Source organism: Thermobia domestica, chromosome 1, assembly GCF_964235325.1.
Source record: "Thermobia domestica chromosome 1, izTheDome1.hap1.1, whole genome shotgun sequence".
In the NCBI taxonomy this organism is placed as follows: Eukaryota; Metazoa; Arthropoda; class Insecta; order Zygentoma; family Lepismatidae; genus Thermobia; species Thermobia domestica.
In genome coordinates, this window is record NC_137454.1 from 318,839,218 (window position 1) to 318,858,431 (window position 19,214).

Genomic DNA, 19,214 nt, shown 5'->3' on the forward strand with positions numbered 1-19,214 from the left:
CTTCACCATTATCCACTATTAGCAGCATAAATTAGTATAGCAACGCAGATACAGTTCCAGCAATGCTACCAATACATTCAGGATCCAAATGATAGTGCTGTAATGGTGATACAAATACACGCATAACTTCGCACAGTGTTGCCAGATCAAACGAACTTTTCAGTACTTATTGAGCAAACAATAATTGTTCATTTACGCCGATCTCTGGGAAAAGGGCCTATGAGCCCATACGCCGTTTCTCCGGAGAATGCCTCAATTCCAGAAATCTTCCATTTAATCAAGTTTTGAATATTATGTTCAAATGTATATTTCATGAGTGGAAAACTAATAATTGGAGTTATCAATTCACTCCAGGAATGTATTTACGCTTTAATTTTTATTAATTAAAATGAAAAAATATAAATACTGTACTCGTAGTCGTGTGCGCCAAAATATTGCCGATCAGCTTTAATTAGTATTTGTTGCAAGTGAGCATTGTTAGCAAGTGAGGTTATATATTCATAAGTTCTTTCTTTATAGCGTTGAGTTTACAATGAAATGAACATATTTCTTGTTTCAGACTACCTCTCAAACTCAAGATAGTGGTCACTCTGAAAATCAACGCCCTGGAGGTAAACAACCTGTGACACAATCTCCTCCACCAACTCATAAGAGTATGGAAAATAATATTTCAGAAGAAGTATGCCAGCGAGTATGGGAACTGGCGTTGAATAATAAGTCTCCTATCAAAACTCTCAATATAGAATTTAAAGTGAACTATGCTGATGCTCTTGGGACTTCAATATTACATCTCGCTGCCTTCAACGCAAACTTAGATAACGTTACATTTTTACTTAGTAAAGGCGCCAATGCTGATATCAGCGACAGTTGTGGAGTGACACCATTGCATGTGGCTTGTAGGTTTAATGCCGAAAAAGTTGCTGAGGCACTTATTAAAGCCGATGCTAATGTTAACAAACAAATGGGCCGATTATATTATAATACAGACAGAAGGGATATGTATGAGAAGTACATAAATAAGGTAACTATGCTCCTTATATAGGTGGTCATATTTTTTATTATGCCAGAACATTTATATATCAATTCGTTCTTGGAATTCGTTAGATATATTTTTATATTTAATCTGTTCGTGTGAAGATAACTTGCATAAATAATACATTTTAGATTGATAGATGAAGTTAGGATATTTGTCAACATAGAGATTCCAAGTTTCAAAACCTTGCAGGATGAAACTGAAAGAATTTGTATTTAAAATTGAAGTAATAGATAAAAATCATTGATACATTATAAAATAGAAACCATTTTTATCTTTTATATCTTTTGTTTCTCCTGTTTGATATAAAATTTACCAAAACTATAATTTCCACCATCGTAGAGAGCAAATGCTACTTAATTTATCATGATGTGATGTCTTGTGTGTTATATGTTCACATAGCTGCGAATAGCAATGCCGGATTCAATTGTGATTGTGTTAGTCTCAACTGAACTGTACATGCACCCATCCGACCTGGTAATGGGTGAGTTTAGTGTTCCTTTCGTATAATGTGTTAGGTGTTCTAATAGCTTTCAAAACTAAGAAAAGAAGAAGTATACTATATAAAACAGAAACTCCTCATCATGTTGTAAATTCTCGTATATACGAGTATATTGGGCTGTGTGGAGCTTTTCTGTTCATTGTCTCTCTTATATTTCGTTTCTACTTCTAAGTTTACCTTCTGAAGCAGCATGCCTTGAACGACGCGAATGGAATTTTCTTGTATTTCTCATTACTTTGACTAGGTCAATACCACACTAATCCTAGGTGAGGGTGTGTATACGGAATTGATAGGGGAGATAATTTTGCCTGTAAAGGTTCTGTTGTGATGTTACGAAACGAGAGTAAGATTTCCCTGTTCGTAAACTATATTGGAAAATACAAGTGTTAGCTATCTTATAACCAAAGATAAAGAAGAAAGTACATGCAGCAAGTCTCAGCATGCGAGGAACAAGAGTTTCATTTCATTGTTAATAAAATTACATTGCCGGAAGCTATAAAATATCAGGAACATTAGGAGTGACACATTGTTGGAAATAGTCGACAGAAAGCAGACAAAGAAGCTACTTAAATTCCAGGAATTTTCGTCTATCGTGCGTTCCAATACTGCTGCAGCGTCTTACGCCAGTAGCTAATACTTTCATGCTGGAATCTGCTGAATAAAATCGACAAACAAATGAACAATTTCGTTCTTGAAGTTATATAGGTATGCAAACTCAAGCTTCCTTGCAATGTTGTGCATATTCAAAATACGTATATTAGGTATTAATAAAAAGGCAGCTATGCAAAATACATGGTAAATACATATTTAAACATTCGATTTTAAGCTAAATATAACATCTATTGATATTATTGGATAAAACTACACTATTACTTCAAACAGATGTTCTTTCACATACCGCAAAATATTTCTACAACAGAAATATAAAGTAGCAAAGGTACAAAACTTGTTTATAATTACAAACATTGAGCTAAACCGCTACAAAGTTAAATAAAATAAATGTCTTCAGCTTCGTGAAAAATTTATCAATAACACCAACATGGGAAAAGTATGAAAACCACTTCTAGATAGTTCGTATTTTGTATGGTTTAACAACCTTCTGTATAGAGAATAATAGCACAGATGACTAAATACGTAAACAAATCGTAGTAGTTCAAACTTGTATTAAATGTCACTTGGATATGTAATTAATGTCTATGAATGTTTTATATATTTTTTCTTACAAACTCCATGATAATTCCGGGAATTCCGTAAGGGTTATCAAAGATGCCGTCAAAACCATAATCAAACATTATTCCATCCAGAGCATTAGATATTAATTTTGCATGTTTTTATTCATTCATATATTACTACAGAAAAAATGCAAAATAATTTTAGTGTAATACATTCAGAGAAGCATGCTATATTCATAAGCAACTACCGCAAAACAAAGGCAACTGACAAAACTTCTCCGCAGTTGACAATTTCGTTGCTAGATGTTAAGCAAGTAATGCTTTCTTTAGATGCAAGCTCGAATAAGTTTTCAACATTCGAATCAACCACCGACCACCTCCCGCCGAAGGTTTCTGAGAAGGGCATTCATACCATTCCGAGCTAGACTCTGCCTTCCACCAGTTGCACTAAAAGGCACCCTGACGCCTGCTCTGACTTAGAATTGACAGTGTTAGAACAGAACTAGAAGAATCACATTTATTAAACTTGTTCGAATCAAAAATAAGATATTAGATGAACTGTTTTCAACTCAATTCCTGAATCTTACTTTCAGACCGAATATTCTTCCAGATTTCTTAAAAATTGGACATTATGAACTGTGGTTAGGACAGTTATGATGTGGACCCTTGTACAGAGATGAAGACCCATTGTGTTAAATGTAAGAGTAATCATTCCGTTTGATCTGAGAGAAAGTATCCGAGAGGGGAACGATAGATGTTTTAAAAAATCTGCTGATGCAAAACATCGTATTAAAGTGACAATTCCGGGCTAACTCTCATTTCAATGTCCATCTGCCCTCAAGACTTTTTTGAAACTTGTTGAATTCAGACAACTAATGTATCCATTTAAACAACATTTGAAGAAACTGAACCAACGTGTTTGCCGTGGAATTAACGAGCCTTCTGAAGGAGGAAACCGAGATCTTCATCCACCGCAAGCAGTCTTTAATTTGAAATCGGATATGGAAAAAACTAAGACTATTCCCATAAGTGGTAAGGTTAACTTTCAACTCTCATCTTTCGCAATATCAGGGTTGTAGAATGTAATATTAACATCTTCAACAGTTTACTCTGAGAAATTAATTCAACTTGTTTCTGGTCACACATCAACTTCTCTACCTACAGGAAACTTGTTGTTACCTTTCGCAGCCATCTCTGAAGTATGCGTAGTGGGACTTATCTTGGAAATAATGAATATTACAAATTCTAACCGACAGAGATGTAAATATCTGTAACTTTTCTACAAAATCAGTTCGCACCTAAATTCTCAGTTCTTTTTGAAAGTATATATATATATATATATATATATATATATATATATATATATATATATATATATATATATATATATTGTAATATCACACATGGTGTTGTGTATAAACAATTCTACGCGCCAGTGTTTACAAACACCACCACGTGCTTTAGCAAGAGGATTATACACACCAGATGGATCTACTATCACCTGCAGACGACGAGCTTCTGGTCTCTCCCACGGGGCAGACGATGTCAACGGAGCAGCAGCGCCACCGGCACCCAAGGACCTGTATAAATTGGCTGGACGACGGCGATTCTGTACTAGTTCACTGGTGGCCCTCCTATTGTTTGCTTCGGAACTTTAGGAGTAACCTAACATCAGGCCTCTAGTCTGCTTCGGGACTACGCCTTTCCTTTCTCTTGGCCCAGGCTGCTTCGGGACTTTGTCGGGAACCCCAACCTCAGCCGCTTAGCCTGCTTCGGGGCTCTGTGGTCACCTAACCAACCCACTGCTTGCTTCGGAGCTTTGGGCCCCTTACTCCCCTCTGCCCAGTCTGCTTCGAGGCTTTGTATAGATCCTGTCTGCGACCTTACGGTTTTGACTACCTATAACTAACCTTATAAATTTGGAGAGATTATTTGCATAGTATTTTGTAAAAATACTTTTTATAGTGGAAATTTTATAATAAAAGCCGGTAGTGGGAGTCGATTCTGGACGCTCTTTTTATTAACGCACTTTCTTTAACCTATATGGGACAAAGTTTTACATTGTCGAGGCTTAGACTGGCTCAGTTTTGATCCCTACCGGACAGTATTTTTATTAACTGGAAGTGAACTCTTTTCTCATAGGTATGTGATTTTCTTATTTGTGAAATTAGTGACTCGGACTGATTTTATTTTAGTGCATGCCTCATACTAGATCAGGAAAAGACACTTTTCTGGAGGACGGTGCAAACAAGGATCAGAATTCTCGTCCTTCTTTCAATATACCACACCTCACTAAATATTCGGGGCACGTTACGGAGGACTCCGATAGATTTTTTATGCTATTTGATCATTTTGTTATTGCATTCTTGGAATACAGAGAAAAATAAAAGAACTATTACCTATGTAGCTCCAGGATATGGCTCTTGATTTACTGTAGTTTTACAGTTAAAATCACAGAACCAGTTGGATTCACTTAATTATGAACAATTAAACGCTAAATTAGTCGACTTCAGTAGACCAAAATTACTTGCATGCTGAGTTTGAAATTTTTCAGGTTCAACAGGGCGCAAATGAATCATGAGAAGTTCTGACCCAGGCCACCGAGGAACAGAAAATAAATTATTTATCATTAGGATTAAAGAAAATCTTTTTACAAAAAATCGCGTTAGAAACATTCACAACAGTTCAAGGTTTACAGACACACTTACCTAAGCTGGAAAAGATACATGACCTAATATAAAAATGCGATTATGTGGAGCTACAACAAGCAATCTATTCGCTTTGCGATCAAAATTTACCAGTCAACAGTTTAAATTCATCGGCAGTTGCTAGCGTTTCCTTCCCCGTACAACATCAACAACTAACTTATTCGTTATGTAATTCGACACCTAATTGAAATCAATACCAACAACCAGCCCCAGTATTTCCTGTACCTTCTACACCACACCTACAGGGTGTATCACAAAATCAATTACCTTCAAATCCTCCCTCCCGAAACCACTGCGCCTAGCACACCTGGTTCATCGAGCGCCAATAATTCATTGGACTTTAGTAAAGTAGCTAATCAAATGGTCGAATTATCTCTCCTAATAGCCCAAAATGCTATTAATAATTCACAATTTAGACGGGGCGGCCGTAATAATTACAAGTGAAGAAATACGAAAAATGGTAATCATAACCAGCATAAAAATGGAAAGAACAACCATTCTAAAAATAATAAAAATAATATTACTCCTAGACCAGAGACAGTCACAGTATGCGGTATGTGCTATAAAAAGGTCACTCTTCTAGCACTTGTTATAAGAATAATAAGCAGGGAAACGCATAAGGAGGCCCCAAGACAATTTTTCTCAAGAACATATTCTTAGGGCCGAAGGTCAGGAAGTAAAGTAACAACATAAAGTTGCAAGTACTAGTTTTAATAAACAGTTACTGACATCAGTTTATACTGTGGTTCCAGTAACCGACAGAAGAGAAAATATTAAATTGTTAAATCGAGAACATAAATTGTTAATAAATGTAATAATTAACAAAAAATATCCCGTAATAATTGACACATGTAGCTCGCTCAGTCTATTACCCAAATCTTCGATTCTTCCAAACACAAAATTGATTCCTTTTAGCACCAATCTACGAGGAATTGAAAATTCCATCGTAAATTTGCGTTATATAGCTCTAATTAAATTCAGGATTTGCTTAACAACTTTTTCCCACTACTTTTCGAATTTTCGGGCACGGAGAATTTTTACCTTTATTTGGAGAAGACATTCTAAATCGTTTACAGTCCACAATTGATTTGCAAACTAATACATTATCAGTATACAAGAAGCCACGGCCACCGCCGTATCCAATTGAAGTTGACGCTCAGGAAAAAATATCAGCAAACGCAATTCATTCAATAAAATAGAATAAATCGGGTGATGTATTTACTACTCGAAAGGTTACCATAGCAGGTCACATTCCTTTTTACCCATTAATGTTAAGAATCGAAAAATGGATAGTGAGTTTTTTTTTTATCTCTCCATTAGAGAATTTATTGGATAAATACGGGTTACAGATTTTCCTACTGAAGTACTTGAGAATAATTTCACCCTATTAATATCAAATCCAACTAATAGGCCACTAACACTAGCAAAAAATACACCAATTGCATATGTTGAAGAGAACGTTCAAGAAGTAGATATACAGGGTGATTACCAAACGGACGAACAAAATGAAACATTTTATAGAACTGAGCTAGAAATGTAGGATAAGCTGGACAAGACCAAATCACTTTTCGATATTAAGTTGTTCGACATAAACCCGGATTTAAGGGATGAACAGAAAAAGGCTGTACATAATCTACTTATTAAATACAGGGATGTCTTTTCATATACACCAACAAACATAGGCAACTTTCGTGGTTACGTACATAAAATAAGGATAGACAAAGGAGCTTCTTTCCATCAGAGGTCACCTCCTATTCCTTTGGCAGTAAGGCCGCAAATTGATTTCCAAATTAAACAGCTTTTAGAAGCTAATATTATTAGCGACTAGTGACAGCTCTTTCTCATCGCCACTTCTCATAATTCGGAAACCAAATACTTCAGAATTTCATTTAGTCTTCAATCTACAGATATATAATAACTACAATATATTTGAACATTCCATTCCAGTCCATAAAAGGGGCCCCGGTGGCTTAGTGGTAGAGCGTTCACCTCTGGTGCTTGGGGTCCCGGGTTCGAAGCCTCCGTCAAGTGAACCTTTTGATGAACAAATACCGTGTGCATGTGTTTTCTCGGGGCTCTCCCGTTTTCTCCCACTTTCTTCATTTCACCATTTCATTCATTCTCATCATCACCGTCTCCTTTAGCCTAATCGGCATAAACGTTGGACGTAAAACTCAAAGATTTCATTTCATTTTTTCCAGTCCACAGAAGACATATTGCATGTAGGCCCTACTAAGAGGCAAATCTTGCATTTCGATAATCGAAATAAAGTGTTCCTATTTTCAGCTATTATTGCATCCTAAAAGAAAAATTCACACGACTTTTGACATAATAATACTGGAAAGGTGTATCAATTTTAACGATGCGTGATGGGTTATTCTACATCAGCTGCTGGACTGACTATAGCAGTGCGCATGATTTTAGAGGGTTTACCACTTCGTGTAACTGCATTTGCAGATGACCTCGTGGTAGGAAAGAAAAATAGGAAACAGCAACTATTGGACTTCGGATTGCTCTTCAAAAGACTAAGAAAACGCGGTTTTAGAGCAAACCCGAACAAGACCCACCTACTATACTCAGAATTGGATGTCTTAGAATTTACAGTTAGTGGCATGGAAATCAAAATTTCCCCCAAAATTGTCAATAAAATACGAAATTTTAAGAAGCCAACCTCTAAAAGGACCTTAAAGAGTTTTCTAGCACTGCTCTTATTTGAGGGTGCATATCATAAATTTTACGGGAAAAGTGGAACCATTTCAAATAGTTTTGGAAAAGAATTCAAAATTTCAATGGACAACTCAGCATGACGAGACAAATGAGAAACTTAAAACTGATATTATTCAGGTCCAGCTTGGTTTCATTTCGATCCATCCTTAGAAATCCGAGTGTACTCTGACGCATCTTCAGTCTCAGCAGGCGAAATTTTATCATGTTGTAACACTAAAACTCATCAGGAACGTGTTGTTTCCTATTGTAGTCGTTGCTTTACGAAGACCGAGAGAAAGGCCTCAACATGGCAGAAAGAACTATATGCATTGATATATATCCTTAGAAAATGTCGATATTTTCTACTTAATGGAAAATTTAAGTTATTTATAGACGCTAAATGCCTGGATTCACTCAACATCCAGCCCAACAAAGTTGAAAAAAAGTACTCTTTACAAGATATTCTTAGCAGATTATAATTTTGAAATTCACCACATTAAAAGTCCACTGCATCCTGCAGATATTTTTAGTCGCTTAGAAGACAAGCAAGACATACAGCAGGACGAAAATCAGGAAGTTCATAACTTTTCAGACAAGAAGGACGCTAAAGTCTTTGCTTCTCACTCATTGAAGCACGCCTTTTAATTTGACCAAGCCGTGACATTACCCATTTGGCGGATGAACAAAAGAAGGTTCCTTCGTTTTCAGACATTATCACTGTCTTGGAAAATAAAGAACCTAATAAATTGTCCACACTCCGTGCTGCGAAATATTTTTCTTTTAAAAATGGACTGTTATATAAAACTCAGAAACATCCTCTAGTAGGATTGCTATATTTACTTTGTGTACCAAAATCTTTGCTAAGCAAATGGTTTGATACGATCATAATAACCATTAGCATTTTTTATTTTGGATATTCTAAGACGTACCAGTAGGCAGTCAGAAAGTATTATTTTCCTAACATTGAAAGCTTATATATCAAACAAAATAAGGATGTGCAATCTCTGCCAAAAACTCAAGAAGTTACCAACCAAGCCAACGGGCCAATTGCTCCATTGTCCTCCTACACCTATCGCTACTGCGTGGCAGTACGATTCAATTGGAAGGATGCTGGTGGGACAAGGACATTTTAAACACATACTAGTCGCTATTGAAATGGTCACTCGATTTTGTGTGACGAAGATTGTAGACATCACAGCCGGAAGAAATTGAACAATTTCTTATAGATAAAATTATTTTTAAATACGGAGCTTTTTCCTACCTGTATTTAGACAGACACCCTATACATAATGCTAAGACACTACAGAACCTAGCAAAGTTCTACAACTATGAATTTAAATTTTGTCCAGTATATGATCATATAATTCTAGTTGTAGTGGAAACATTCCACAGAATTATACAGAATGTTCTTACAATTTTCGTACAGAAAAAATCGAAACCATTGGCCAAAACTAATTCCATACATAACTTTTGCGTTGAGTTGAGTTGATTTTAGTTTAGCGTCCCATTCAGCAGCGAGGCTATATGAGACGTGGACCTACTGATTAACGTGGAATCCGAACCACATGAGCTCCCGCCGGGAATCGAACCCGGGTCTCCCACGCCAAAGGCGAGTACGCTAACCGCTTAGCCACGAGGGAGCTCATAACTTTTGCGATTAATACATTCGTACAGACTGGAATCAAGTATTCACGTTTTTCCTCATGCACGGATACGAACCTAAGACCATTTCTAATATTGCACTTGCATCCACTCCTACGTTATGTGTCGACAAAGAACACTTGAATAAAATACGTGGAATTGTGCAGGACAATCTAACTGCAAGTCATAAGAAGTAGAAGAAATATTATGACCTTAAACATAAACAGACTAACTTTGACAAAGGACAGAAGGTACTTATATTCTTCCCCAACCGTCAGATTGGGATATCAGAAAGTTTTTCGTCCAGATTTGTTGGGCCTGTAGAAATTCTCGAAAGAATCAAACCCAACCTTTATAAGGTCAGATATCCTGATCCATATCGTCAATCCATACAGGAGATTTCTGTAGACAGAATTAAACCGTATTATGAAGATATAGACCATAGTAAGAGGATAAATCTCTATTTTTCTACACGAGTCAAGACATTTAATTAAAAAATATATAACGACGGCAGAACACAAGATACACGGTAGGATCTGGAATATCTCATCTTTTAATATTTCTCTTCTTTCAATTGACAGTCTGAAAAGAGAAGAACAAAATAACGAAATAAACTCATCTAAATTACTTAACTCAATTGGCAAAGAACATTGAATAGCAATAAAACATTTTAATCATTCTCACTTCTTACGTTAGAAAAGTAAAAGTACTCACCTAGGAAAAGAAACATAAAGACAAGCATTTAGACAAATATAAACACTTTTCATTGCGATACAAACGCTTCTTTGTTTTTACAAAAAGTTGATTCATTTACTCTGCAGTAAATGAAAGAATGCTGAATTTGCATTTCCGCATTTAAAAGGCAACTGATCTTTACAATTTCAGCTAACCTATAATTTTACAATTCCTCGATATTTTCTCCACTGTGGACTACATATTATAACCCTTCGGGGATCTTATGGTACAATTTGTACCATATGCGTTTTTCATGGTACATTGCGTTATTTCTCTTCTATTTGAGCCTTTTCGTCCGTTTTTTTGTTTTTCAAGTCCAGAGGCATTGTAGAATACATTACGTATGGTTTCAGACTTCCTGCGTCCAGACATAGGAGGTGATGACGTCATAAGTCAAAAGTATATTTTCTCATTTACTAAGCCTATGTTCAATATTTTTTGGCGGGCTTATTTTTCGACGTAGAAGATTGAAATTTTGCACAAACATTCAGTTCACCGAGTAGTATTTACCAGATTTTTTTCCAGATTTGTGAGTTGAAACAGGGGGGACCAGAGGGGCAAAGGGGTGAAAAAGGGATATTTCTACCCCCAAAATCCCGTTTTTCAGGATTTTCTCGCCTCACATACATGATGAGGACACGAGAGTCATACCATCTGAAAGGCAGTTCCATTCTAAAGAGAATGACGGTCGAATCAGGGTCGAATCAGGGAGGGTAATTAGGGACGTCTCAGGGATTTTTTGAAAAATATACTTCTATATAGGGAAAAATGGGACATGGTCGGTATATTTTTTTGGCGGGCTTACTTTTGCACCTAGAAAATTGAAATTGTGCACAAACATTCAGCCCACCTAGTAGTATTTATCAGATTTCTTCAGATCTCTGCATTAAAACAGGGGGGTCCAAAGGGGGGAAATTGAAAAAAGGGATTTTTAGACCAAAAAATCCCGTTTTTCACGATTTTCCCGCCTCACATACATGATGGAGACACGTGAGTCATACCGTCTGAAAAGCAGTTCCATTCTGAAGAGAATGACGGTCGAATTTTTATTCTAGGGTAATTAGGGACATCTCAGTGATTTTTTTTCAAAATATACTTCTGTATAGAGAAACATGGGGTATTTTCTGAATTTTTTGGCGGGCTTATTTTTGCACCTAGAAGATTGAAATTGTGCACAAACATTCAGCCTACCGAGTAGTTTTAACATATTTTTTCAGATTTCTGCGTTAAAACAGGGGGGTCCAGAGGGGCTAAAAGTTGAAAAAGGGAAATTTAGACCAAAAAACCCTTCTTTCGGGAATTTTTCGCCTTAGATACATGATGGAGACATGTGAATGGTACCGCCTGAAAGGCAGTTTTAAGCGGAAGAGAATATGGGCGACACATGACCCTAGGTTAATTAGGGATGTCTCAGGAATTTTTTTCCCTGAGATAATAGTGTTTTGTGGTAATTTGTGGCTTTGTGGGAATTCTTGATAAAATTTCTCCCGCCCTTACTATTCAAGATAGAAACTTGAAATTTGGCACACACATTTAGTATACCAAGTACTATTTATCAGATTTTATTAGATGGCTACGTTCACACAGGGGGGTTCAGGGGGGTCAAAGTTCGAGAAAAAATATTTCCCTCCGAAATTTTAACTTTGACATTTTTTCCCGCTTCTGGTATATGGTATGAGCATGCCAGTGATACCATTTGAAAGCCAGCTCTATTCTGAAGAGAATGAGGTATGAACCATGATCCTAGGATAAATAGTGACGATGCAGTAGCTGCTTGAATGAAAGTCTAAAAAATAGCCCAAAAAGCCAGCATCCCAAACGGGATAACCGACATTATGCAACATAAATATGATATAGGATGTTCCAAAAATCATGATCACTCTTCCATTATACAGGATGTCCAGGAATTCAGGACCATCATTATCATCATCATTGGTATTAAAATTGGATTACTTTATTTAAATAGATATGTTTAGTGCAAATACGTTAGAAATTTATTTAGAAAAGCAGAGTAGTATTGGCCCCACTCTGCCGAACTCTTAATAATCCAATTTTGGGTCCCCATGCACCAGAGTGAATGAATTAGGGATGCTTTGGCCCGGGATTACGTCACCTATTGAAATTTTGCTTATGCTTATTCAGGGGTCATGCACGATGGTACGAATGAATCAGAGGTACCTTGGTCCTGCTATGACGTAATAGAATTGGGAGTATTGGATCAGAGGTCATGATGATTCCTTAAAATTACTAAAAATATGGTCTTGATGATTCATTACGTTATGAAATAGTACAGGTTTACGAATGCTTTCGTTCCCTTTTATGGCATAAAATTTGGAGATTGTTATATCTTTGATGAGATGGACTAACAAGGGTGCAAATGAAAGTGTGGGAAAAATGTAGCATAATGTTGCCCTCCACAAAACTATTTCGCGGGGGTTTGAACTAGGGACCCCATACAGCAGAGGTGAACGCTCTACCACTGAGCCACCGCACCTTTACTGGTATGAATGAATTAGAGGTAGTTGGTTCGAGCTAATATGTTCGTTTGACGTCACTGAACTGGGATTTTTTAGCTTGGAGCTTATGATGGCTTGTTTCGTTCCCTTTTATGGGTATAAAATTACCAAAACAAGGTATGATCTCTTTCTTGATGACCTATTACGTTATGAATTAGTAGACCCCAGTAATAGTATAAATTAGTATTAGTATTAATATGAAACTCGAAAACTTTGGAGTTCCTTTGTGGCTAACCGGTTAGCGTATGCGCCTTTAACGTGGGAGACCAGAGTTCGATTCCCGGAAGGAGCTCATGCGGTTCGGATTTCACGTTAATTAGTAGGTTCTATTTTTGCTGCTGAACTTTGGGAGGAATACTTGATTTTTGGTTGTTATCCCTTTGATGAGATGAACTAACACTGGTGCAAATGAAATCTTAAGTTTTACGTCCCACGATTAGGCTAAAGCAGACGGTGACGATGAAAAATGAATGAAAGTATGGGAGATAATTGGAGCATAATGTTGCCCACCACAAAATTACTTTGAACCAGGGACCACATACAGCAGAGGTGAACGCTCTACCACTGAGCCACCACGTCCCTTGTTGGTGCGAATGAAGTAGAGGTATTTGGTTTGAGCTAATGTGTTTGTTTGACGTCGGGCTGACCCTATTTCACTTTTGGGACCCCACATGGACCATAGAATGAGTTAGAGATGCTTTGTTTTGGGATTGCATTACCTATTGTAATTCCCGGCGGGAGCTCATGTGGTTCGGATTCCACGTTAATCAGTAGATCCACGTCTCATATAGCCTTGCTGCTGAAAGGGACGCTAAACTAAAATCAACTCAACAACTCAACCTATTGTAATTTTGCTTATGTTTTCTCAGGGGCAGGGATCACTCAGGACACATAAGATCACCTTAATTCACATCAGGAGTTGGGGGGGGGGGGTACAGGACCTCGTTCCCTTTGATGATTATCGATTTTGGAGCCTTATTACGTTATATGGAGGCGTATTTAAAATTATTTCCTTAAATTTGATAAGTACTTTGTGATCCACTTTGTTCCGTTTCAGGGGTGAACATGGATATCTTGCAATCGTATCGAGTTAGATTCTTGGTGCTAGTTTAGGAAATGTTGAATTTAACGTCCCCAGCGAAAAACGATGGTGATGAGAAATGATAGGACGAAACAGGAGAAAACATGTTCCCTTTTAGAGGTACAAAATTGCCAAAATATAAACGTAAGCAATACGTTGTACCACGTGTTTGGTCTTTTGGCCCAATTTATCCTCTTGGATGAGGCCCTATTACCTTATGTAGTTATATGGACGTATACAGGGGTTCATTACCTTTCATAAGATATGGGTATATTTGTGCACCCCTTTAAATTTGGGTGGAGTACTTTGGCCCACATCCTTCAATTTTGGAAATTGCTCAATTTAAACATTTGGTATAATAGTATAGGGCTCTAATATATATTATTATAAATTTGGGTGGTCCACCTCGTTCCTTTTAGGGGCACAAAATTACCAAATTTTACTGCAACAACGTGTTTGGTATTTTGGCTCATTTTATTACCTTGGATGAGGTCCTATTACCTTATATAGTTATATGGACATATACAGATGTACATTTCCTATTATAAGACATAGGTACATTTGTGCACCCCTTTTAAAATTTGGGAGGAGTACCATAGCCCACCCCTTAAATTTTGGAAATTTTCCAGTTTAAGCATTCGGTATTATACTACTGGACTCTAATATGTATCATGATAAATTTGGGTGGTTCACTTCGTTCCGTTTTAGGGGTACAAAATTGCCAAAATATAAACATAAGCAATATGATGTACCACGTGTTTGGTTTTTTGATCCAATTTATCCTCTTGGATGAGGACCTATTACCTTATATGGTTATATGGTCATGTATAGGGGTCTATTCCCTATCATAAGATATAGGTACATTTGTGCATCCCTTGAAATTTTTGGGAATGGTACCTTGGCCCACCCCTTAAATTTTAGAAATTGCCCAACAACGTGTTTGGTCTTTTGGCCTAATTTATTCTCTTGGGTGATGTCCTATTACATTATATGGTTATATGGTTATATATAGGGGTCTATGACCTATCATAAGACATAGGTACATTTGTGCACCCCTTTAAAAATTTGGGAGGGGTACCCTGGTCCACCCCTTAAATTTTGGAAATCGCCCAATTTAAACATTTGCTATAATAGTATAGAACCCTAATATAGATCACTATAATACCCCTATGCACTCCTCAAGCTTTTTGATAAGAGAGAACCACGATATTTTAAGTTACCTTCTTGGTCTTGGTGTTAGTTCGTGTAATTTATATCTTAAATAACATTGACGGTTTAGTTAAAATCATCTCAAAATATTTTAGCCAAAATTTTTCAGTGAGTGCAAAGAGGGAATTGTTTCACGGTTAACCGCCAAATGTTATCCGGTTTTTAACTATTCGATTAAAATTTATCGGTTTTTAACTATTCGATTAACAAATAAACGGTTTTTAACTATTCGATTAAATTTTGAGTCCACTATTTTCCAGTTATTACAAAAGTTCAAGTGAAAATTTGAAACTAAATTTTTTCGAACTCAAATTTTTTCAAATCAAAAATATTCAAATTGAAATTTTCGATTTAAAAACATCAAACTAAACTTTTCGAACAAAAAAAGTTGAAATCAATATTTTCGAATTCAAATTTTCAAACAAAAGAAAAACTGAAATTTTCGAATTATAAACATCGAACTAAAATTTGAAATAAAACTTTTCGAATTCAACTTTTTTAAACCAAACAATTTTCACACTGAAATATTTAAACTAGAAATTCTAAACTAAAATTTTCGAATCAAAACATATCAAACCAATTTTAGAACTAGAAAGTTGAAACTAAAATTTTCGAACAAAAAATATTGAAATAAAACTTTTCGAATTCAAACTTTTTCAAATCACACAATTTCACACTGAAATTTTTGAACTAGAAATTTTAAACTAAAATTTTCGAAAAATGAAATCAAAATTTTCGAACTAAAACATTTCAGTCCAAATTTTTTGAACTAGAAAGTTGAAACTAAAATTTTCGAATTCAAATTTTTGAAATCAATCAGTTTCACACTGAAATTTTTGAACTAGAAATTTTAAGCTAAAATTTTTCGAAAAATGGAATCAAAATTTTCGAACCAAAACATTTCAATCCAAATGTTAGAACTAGAAAGTGGAAACTAAAATTTTTCGAATTAAAAGTTTTCAACCTGTTTTCGAACTAAAAAATTTTTATAACGAAATTTTCAAATCAAATTTTTGTACCTAAAATTTCAAACCAAAATTGTCTAACTGAAAGTTAAAGTTTCGAACAAAAGAAATAATTCGAAATTTTCAAACTTCTTGAAAATATTTAACCATAGCCGTTTACTGATTTTAAAATTTTAATTGTCTTGAAGAAATATTTGGGACTAAGTTTTGAGAGATGAACCGTTTGGTAAGCCATAGCCAGACCGAGACATTGATATTGCTTGAAATGAAGTTTAATCAAGCTTTATTTCATCAGACAGTACTAACTTACGATCCGTTTTAGTGCATTTTTTTGTTTCAGATCAACGGCCAGCCATAATTGGACTTTTTTTTTTTCGTATCATCATGAAAGCACGCCAAGCTTCTTCTGGTCATAGCCGCTACGCTACGTAAAACTCTGAATCCCTACCACAGAACAACCATAAACGCATATTTCAAGACCTTGAATCGAACCTGGGACCATTTTAAGAAAAGGTTACTTACCACAGCGATTCCCATCTGATGAGATCAAGAAACCTTAAAATCAATCATGCTTGGTACTCCTTAGAACAAAACAAAACAAAATGCTAAGATGTTCAACAGGTTGACATTAAACATCTACCGCTCTCTCTCTCCCTCTCCCTCTCTCCCTCTCCTGTAATAACAAAGTACAACACAAGATAGGTTGAATGGTTGGATTTCGTAATGAAAACAAATGCGACTTCCTGTGGCAAGGTCGGTTAAGATGATTTCTTCATGGAAAGACTGACGAATGAAGTTTACACACTGTTGTGAAACAGCGATCCTTAATAGTAGAACGGCGCAACACTGGTATCGTATCTCAGGGAAGAAATCAAACTAACATCACAAACACGTTTTCAAGAAATCCTATTGCAGAACACGAAGCAAACTGAGCTTTGAATGATGTCGCAAAACAAATCTGCAAATGCTGCATTCTTTACCGGTGACAAAACTGAGTGATTTCAAATGCAAAATCAACATTTCTTTAAATTGAAAGTTGATTAGTTTACAGTATAATCTTGTTTCAAGAGATTGGCTGGGTCGATTGATCTCATCAGATGGGAATCGCTGTGGTAAGTAACCTTTTCTTAAAATGGTCCCAGGTTCGATTCTAGGTCTTGAAATATGCGTTTATGGTTGTTCTGTGGTAGGGATTCAGAGTTTTACGTAGCGTAGCGGCTATGACCAGAAGAAGCTTGGCGTGCTTTCATGATCATACGAAAAAAAAAGTCCAATTATGGCTGGCCGTTGATCTGAAACAAAAAAATGCACTAAAACGGATCGTAAGTTAGTACTGTCTGATGGAATAAAGCTTGATTAAACTTCATTTCAAGCAATATCAATGTCTCGGTCTGGCTATGGCTTACCAAACGGTTCATCTCTCAAAACTTAGTCCCAAATATTTCTTCAAGACAATTAAAATTTTAAAATCAGTAAACGGCTATGGTTAAATATTTTCAAGAAGTTTGAAAATTTCGAATTATTTCTTTTGTTCGAAACTTTAACTTTCAGTTCGACAATTTTGGTTTGAAATTTTAGGTACAAAAATTTGATTTGAAAATTTCGTTATAAAAATTTTTTAGTTCGAAAACAGGTTGAAAACTTTTAATTCGAAAAATTTTAGTTTCCACTTTCTAGTTCTAACATTTGGATTGAAATGTTTTGGTTCGAAAATTTTGATTCCATTTTTCGAAAAATTTTAGCTTAAAATTTCTAGTTCAAAAATTTCAGTGTGAAACTGATTGATTTCAAAAATTTGAATTCGAAAATTTTAGTTTCAACTTTCTAGTTCAAAAAATTTGGACTGAAATGTTTTAGTTCGAAAATTTTGATTTCATTTTTCGAAAATTTTAGTTTAAAATTTCTAGTTCAAAAATTTCAGTGTGAAATTGTGTGATTTGAAAAAGTTTGAATTCGAAAAGTTTTATTTCAATTTTTTTTGTTCGAAAATTTTAGTTTCAACTTTCTAGTTCTAAAATTGGTTTGATATGTTTTGATTCGAAAATTTTAGTTTAGAATTTCTAGTTTAAATATTTCAGTGTGAAAATTGTTTGGTTTAAGAAAGTTGAATTCGAAAAGTTTTATTTCAAATTTTAGTTCGATGTTTATAATTCGAAAATTTCAGTTTTTCTTTTGTTTGAAAATTTGAATTCGAAAATATTGATTTCAACTTTTTTTGTTCGAAAAGTTTAGTTTGATGTTTTTAAATCGAAAATTTCAATTTGAATATTTTTGATTTGAAAAAATTTGAGTTCGAAAAAATTTAGTTTCAAATTTTCACTTGAACTTTTGTAATAACTGGAAAATAGTGGACTCAAAATTTAATCGAATAGTTAAAAACCGTTTATTTGTTAATCGAATAGTTAAAAACCGATAAATCTTAATCGAATAGTTAAAAACCGGATAACATTTGGCGGTTAACCGTGAAACAATTCCCTCTTTGCACTCACTGAAAAATTTTGGCTAAAATATTTTGAGATGATTTTAACTAAACCGTCAATGTTATTTAAGATATAAATTACACGAACTAACACCAAGACCAAGAAGGTAACTTAAAATATCGTGGTTCTCTCTTATCAAAAAGCTTGAGGAGTGCATAGGGGTATTATAGTGATCTATATTAGGGTTCTATACTATTATAGCAAATGTTTAAATTGGGCGATTTCCAAAATTTAAGGGGTGGACCAGGGTACCCCTCCCAAATTTTTAAAGGGGTGCACAAATGTACCTATGTCTTATGATAGGTCATAGACCCCTATATATAACCATATAACCATATAATGTAATAGGACATCACCCAAGAGAATAAATTAGGCCAAAAGACCAAACACGTGGTTGGGCAATTTCTAAAATTTAAGGGGTGGGCCAAGGTACCATTCCCAAAAATTTCAAGGGATGCACAAATGT

General features: G+C 35.4%; 1 protein-coding gene across 9 annotated transcripts in view; it reads left to right on the plus strand.

Annotated features, from left to right (window-relative positions):
• Positions 1-19,214, plus strand: part of LOC145662658 (transient receptor potential cation channel subfamily A member 1-like) — a 426,395-nt gene that overhangs the window by 180,081 nt on the left and 227,100 nt on the right. For 7 of the 9 annotated variants that reach the window (XM_081728472.1, XM_081728501.1, XM_081728509.1 and 4 more), the window contains exon 3: positions 560-1,021. The exons of the other annotated variants lie outside the window; for them this stretch is intronic. In XM_081728472.1, the coding sequence (XP_081584598.1) occupies positions 560-1,021 (462 nt within the window). The remainder of the gene's footprint in view (positions 1-559; positions 1,022-19,214) is intronic. 9 annotated transcript variants of the gene reach the window in all.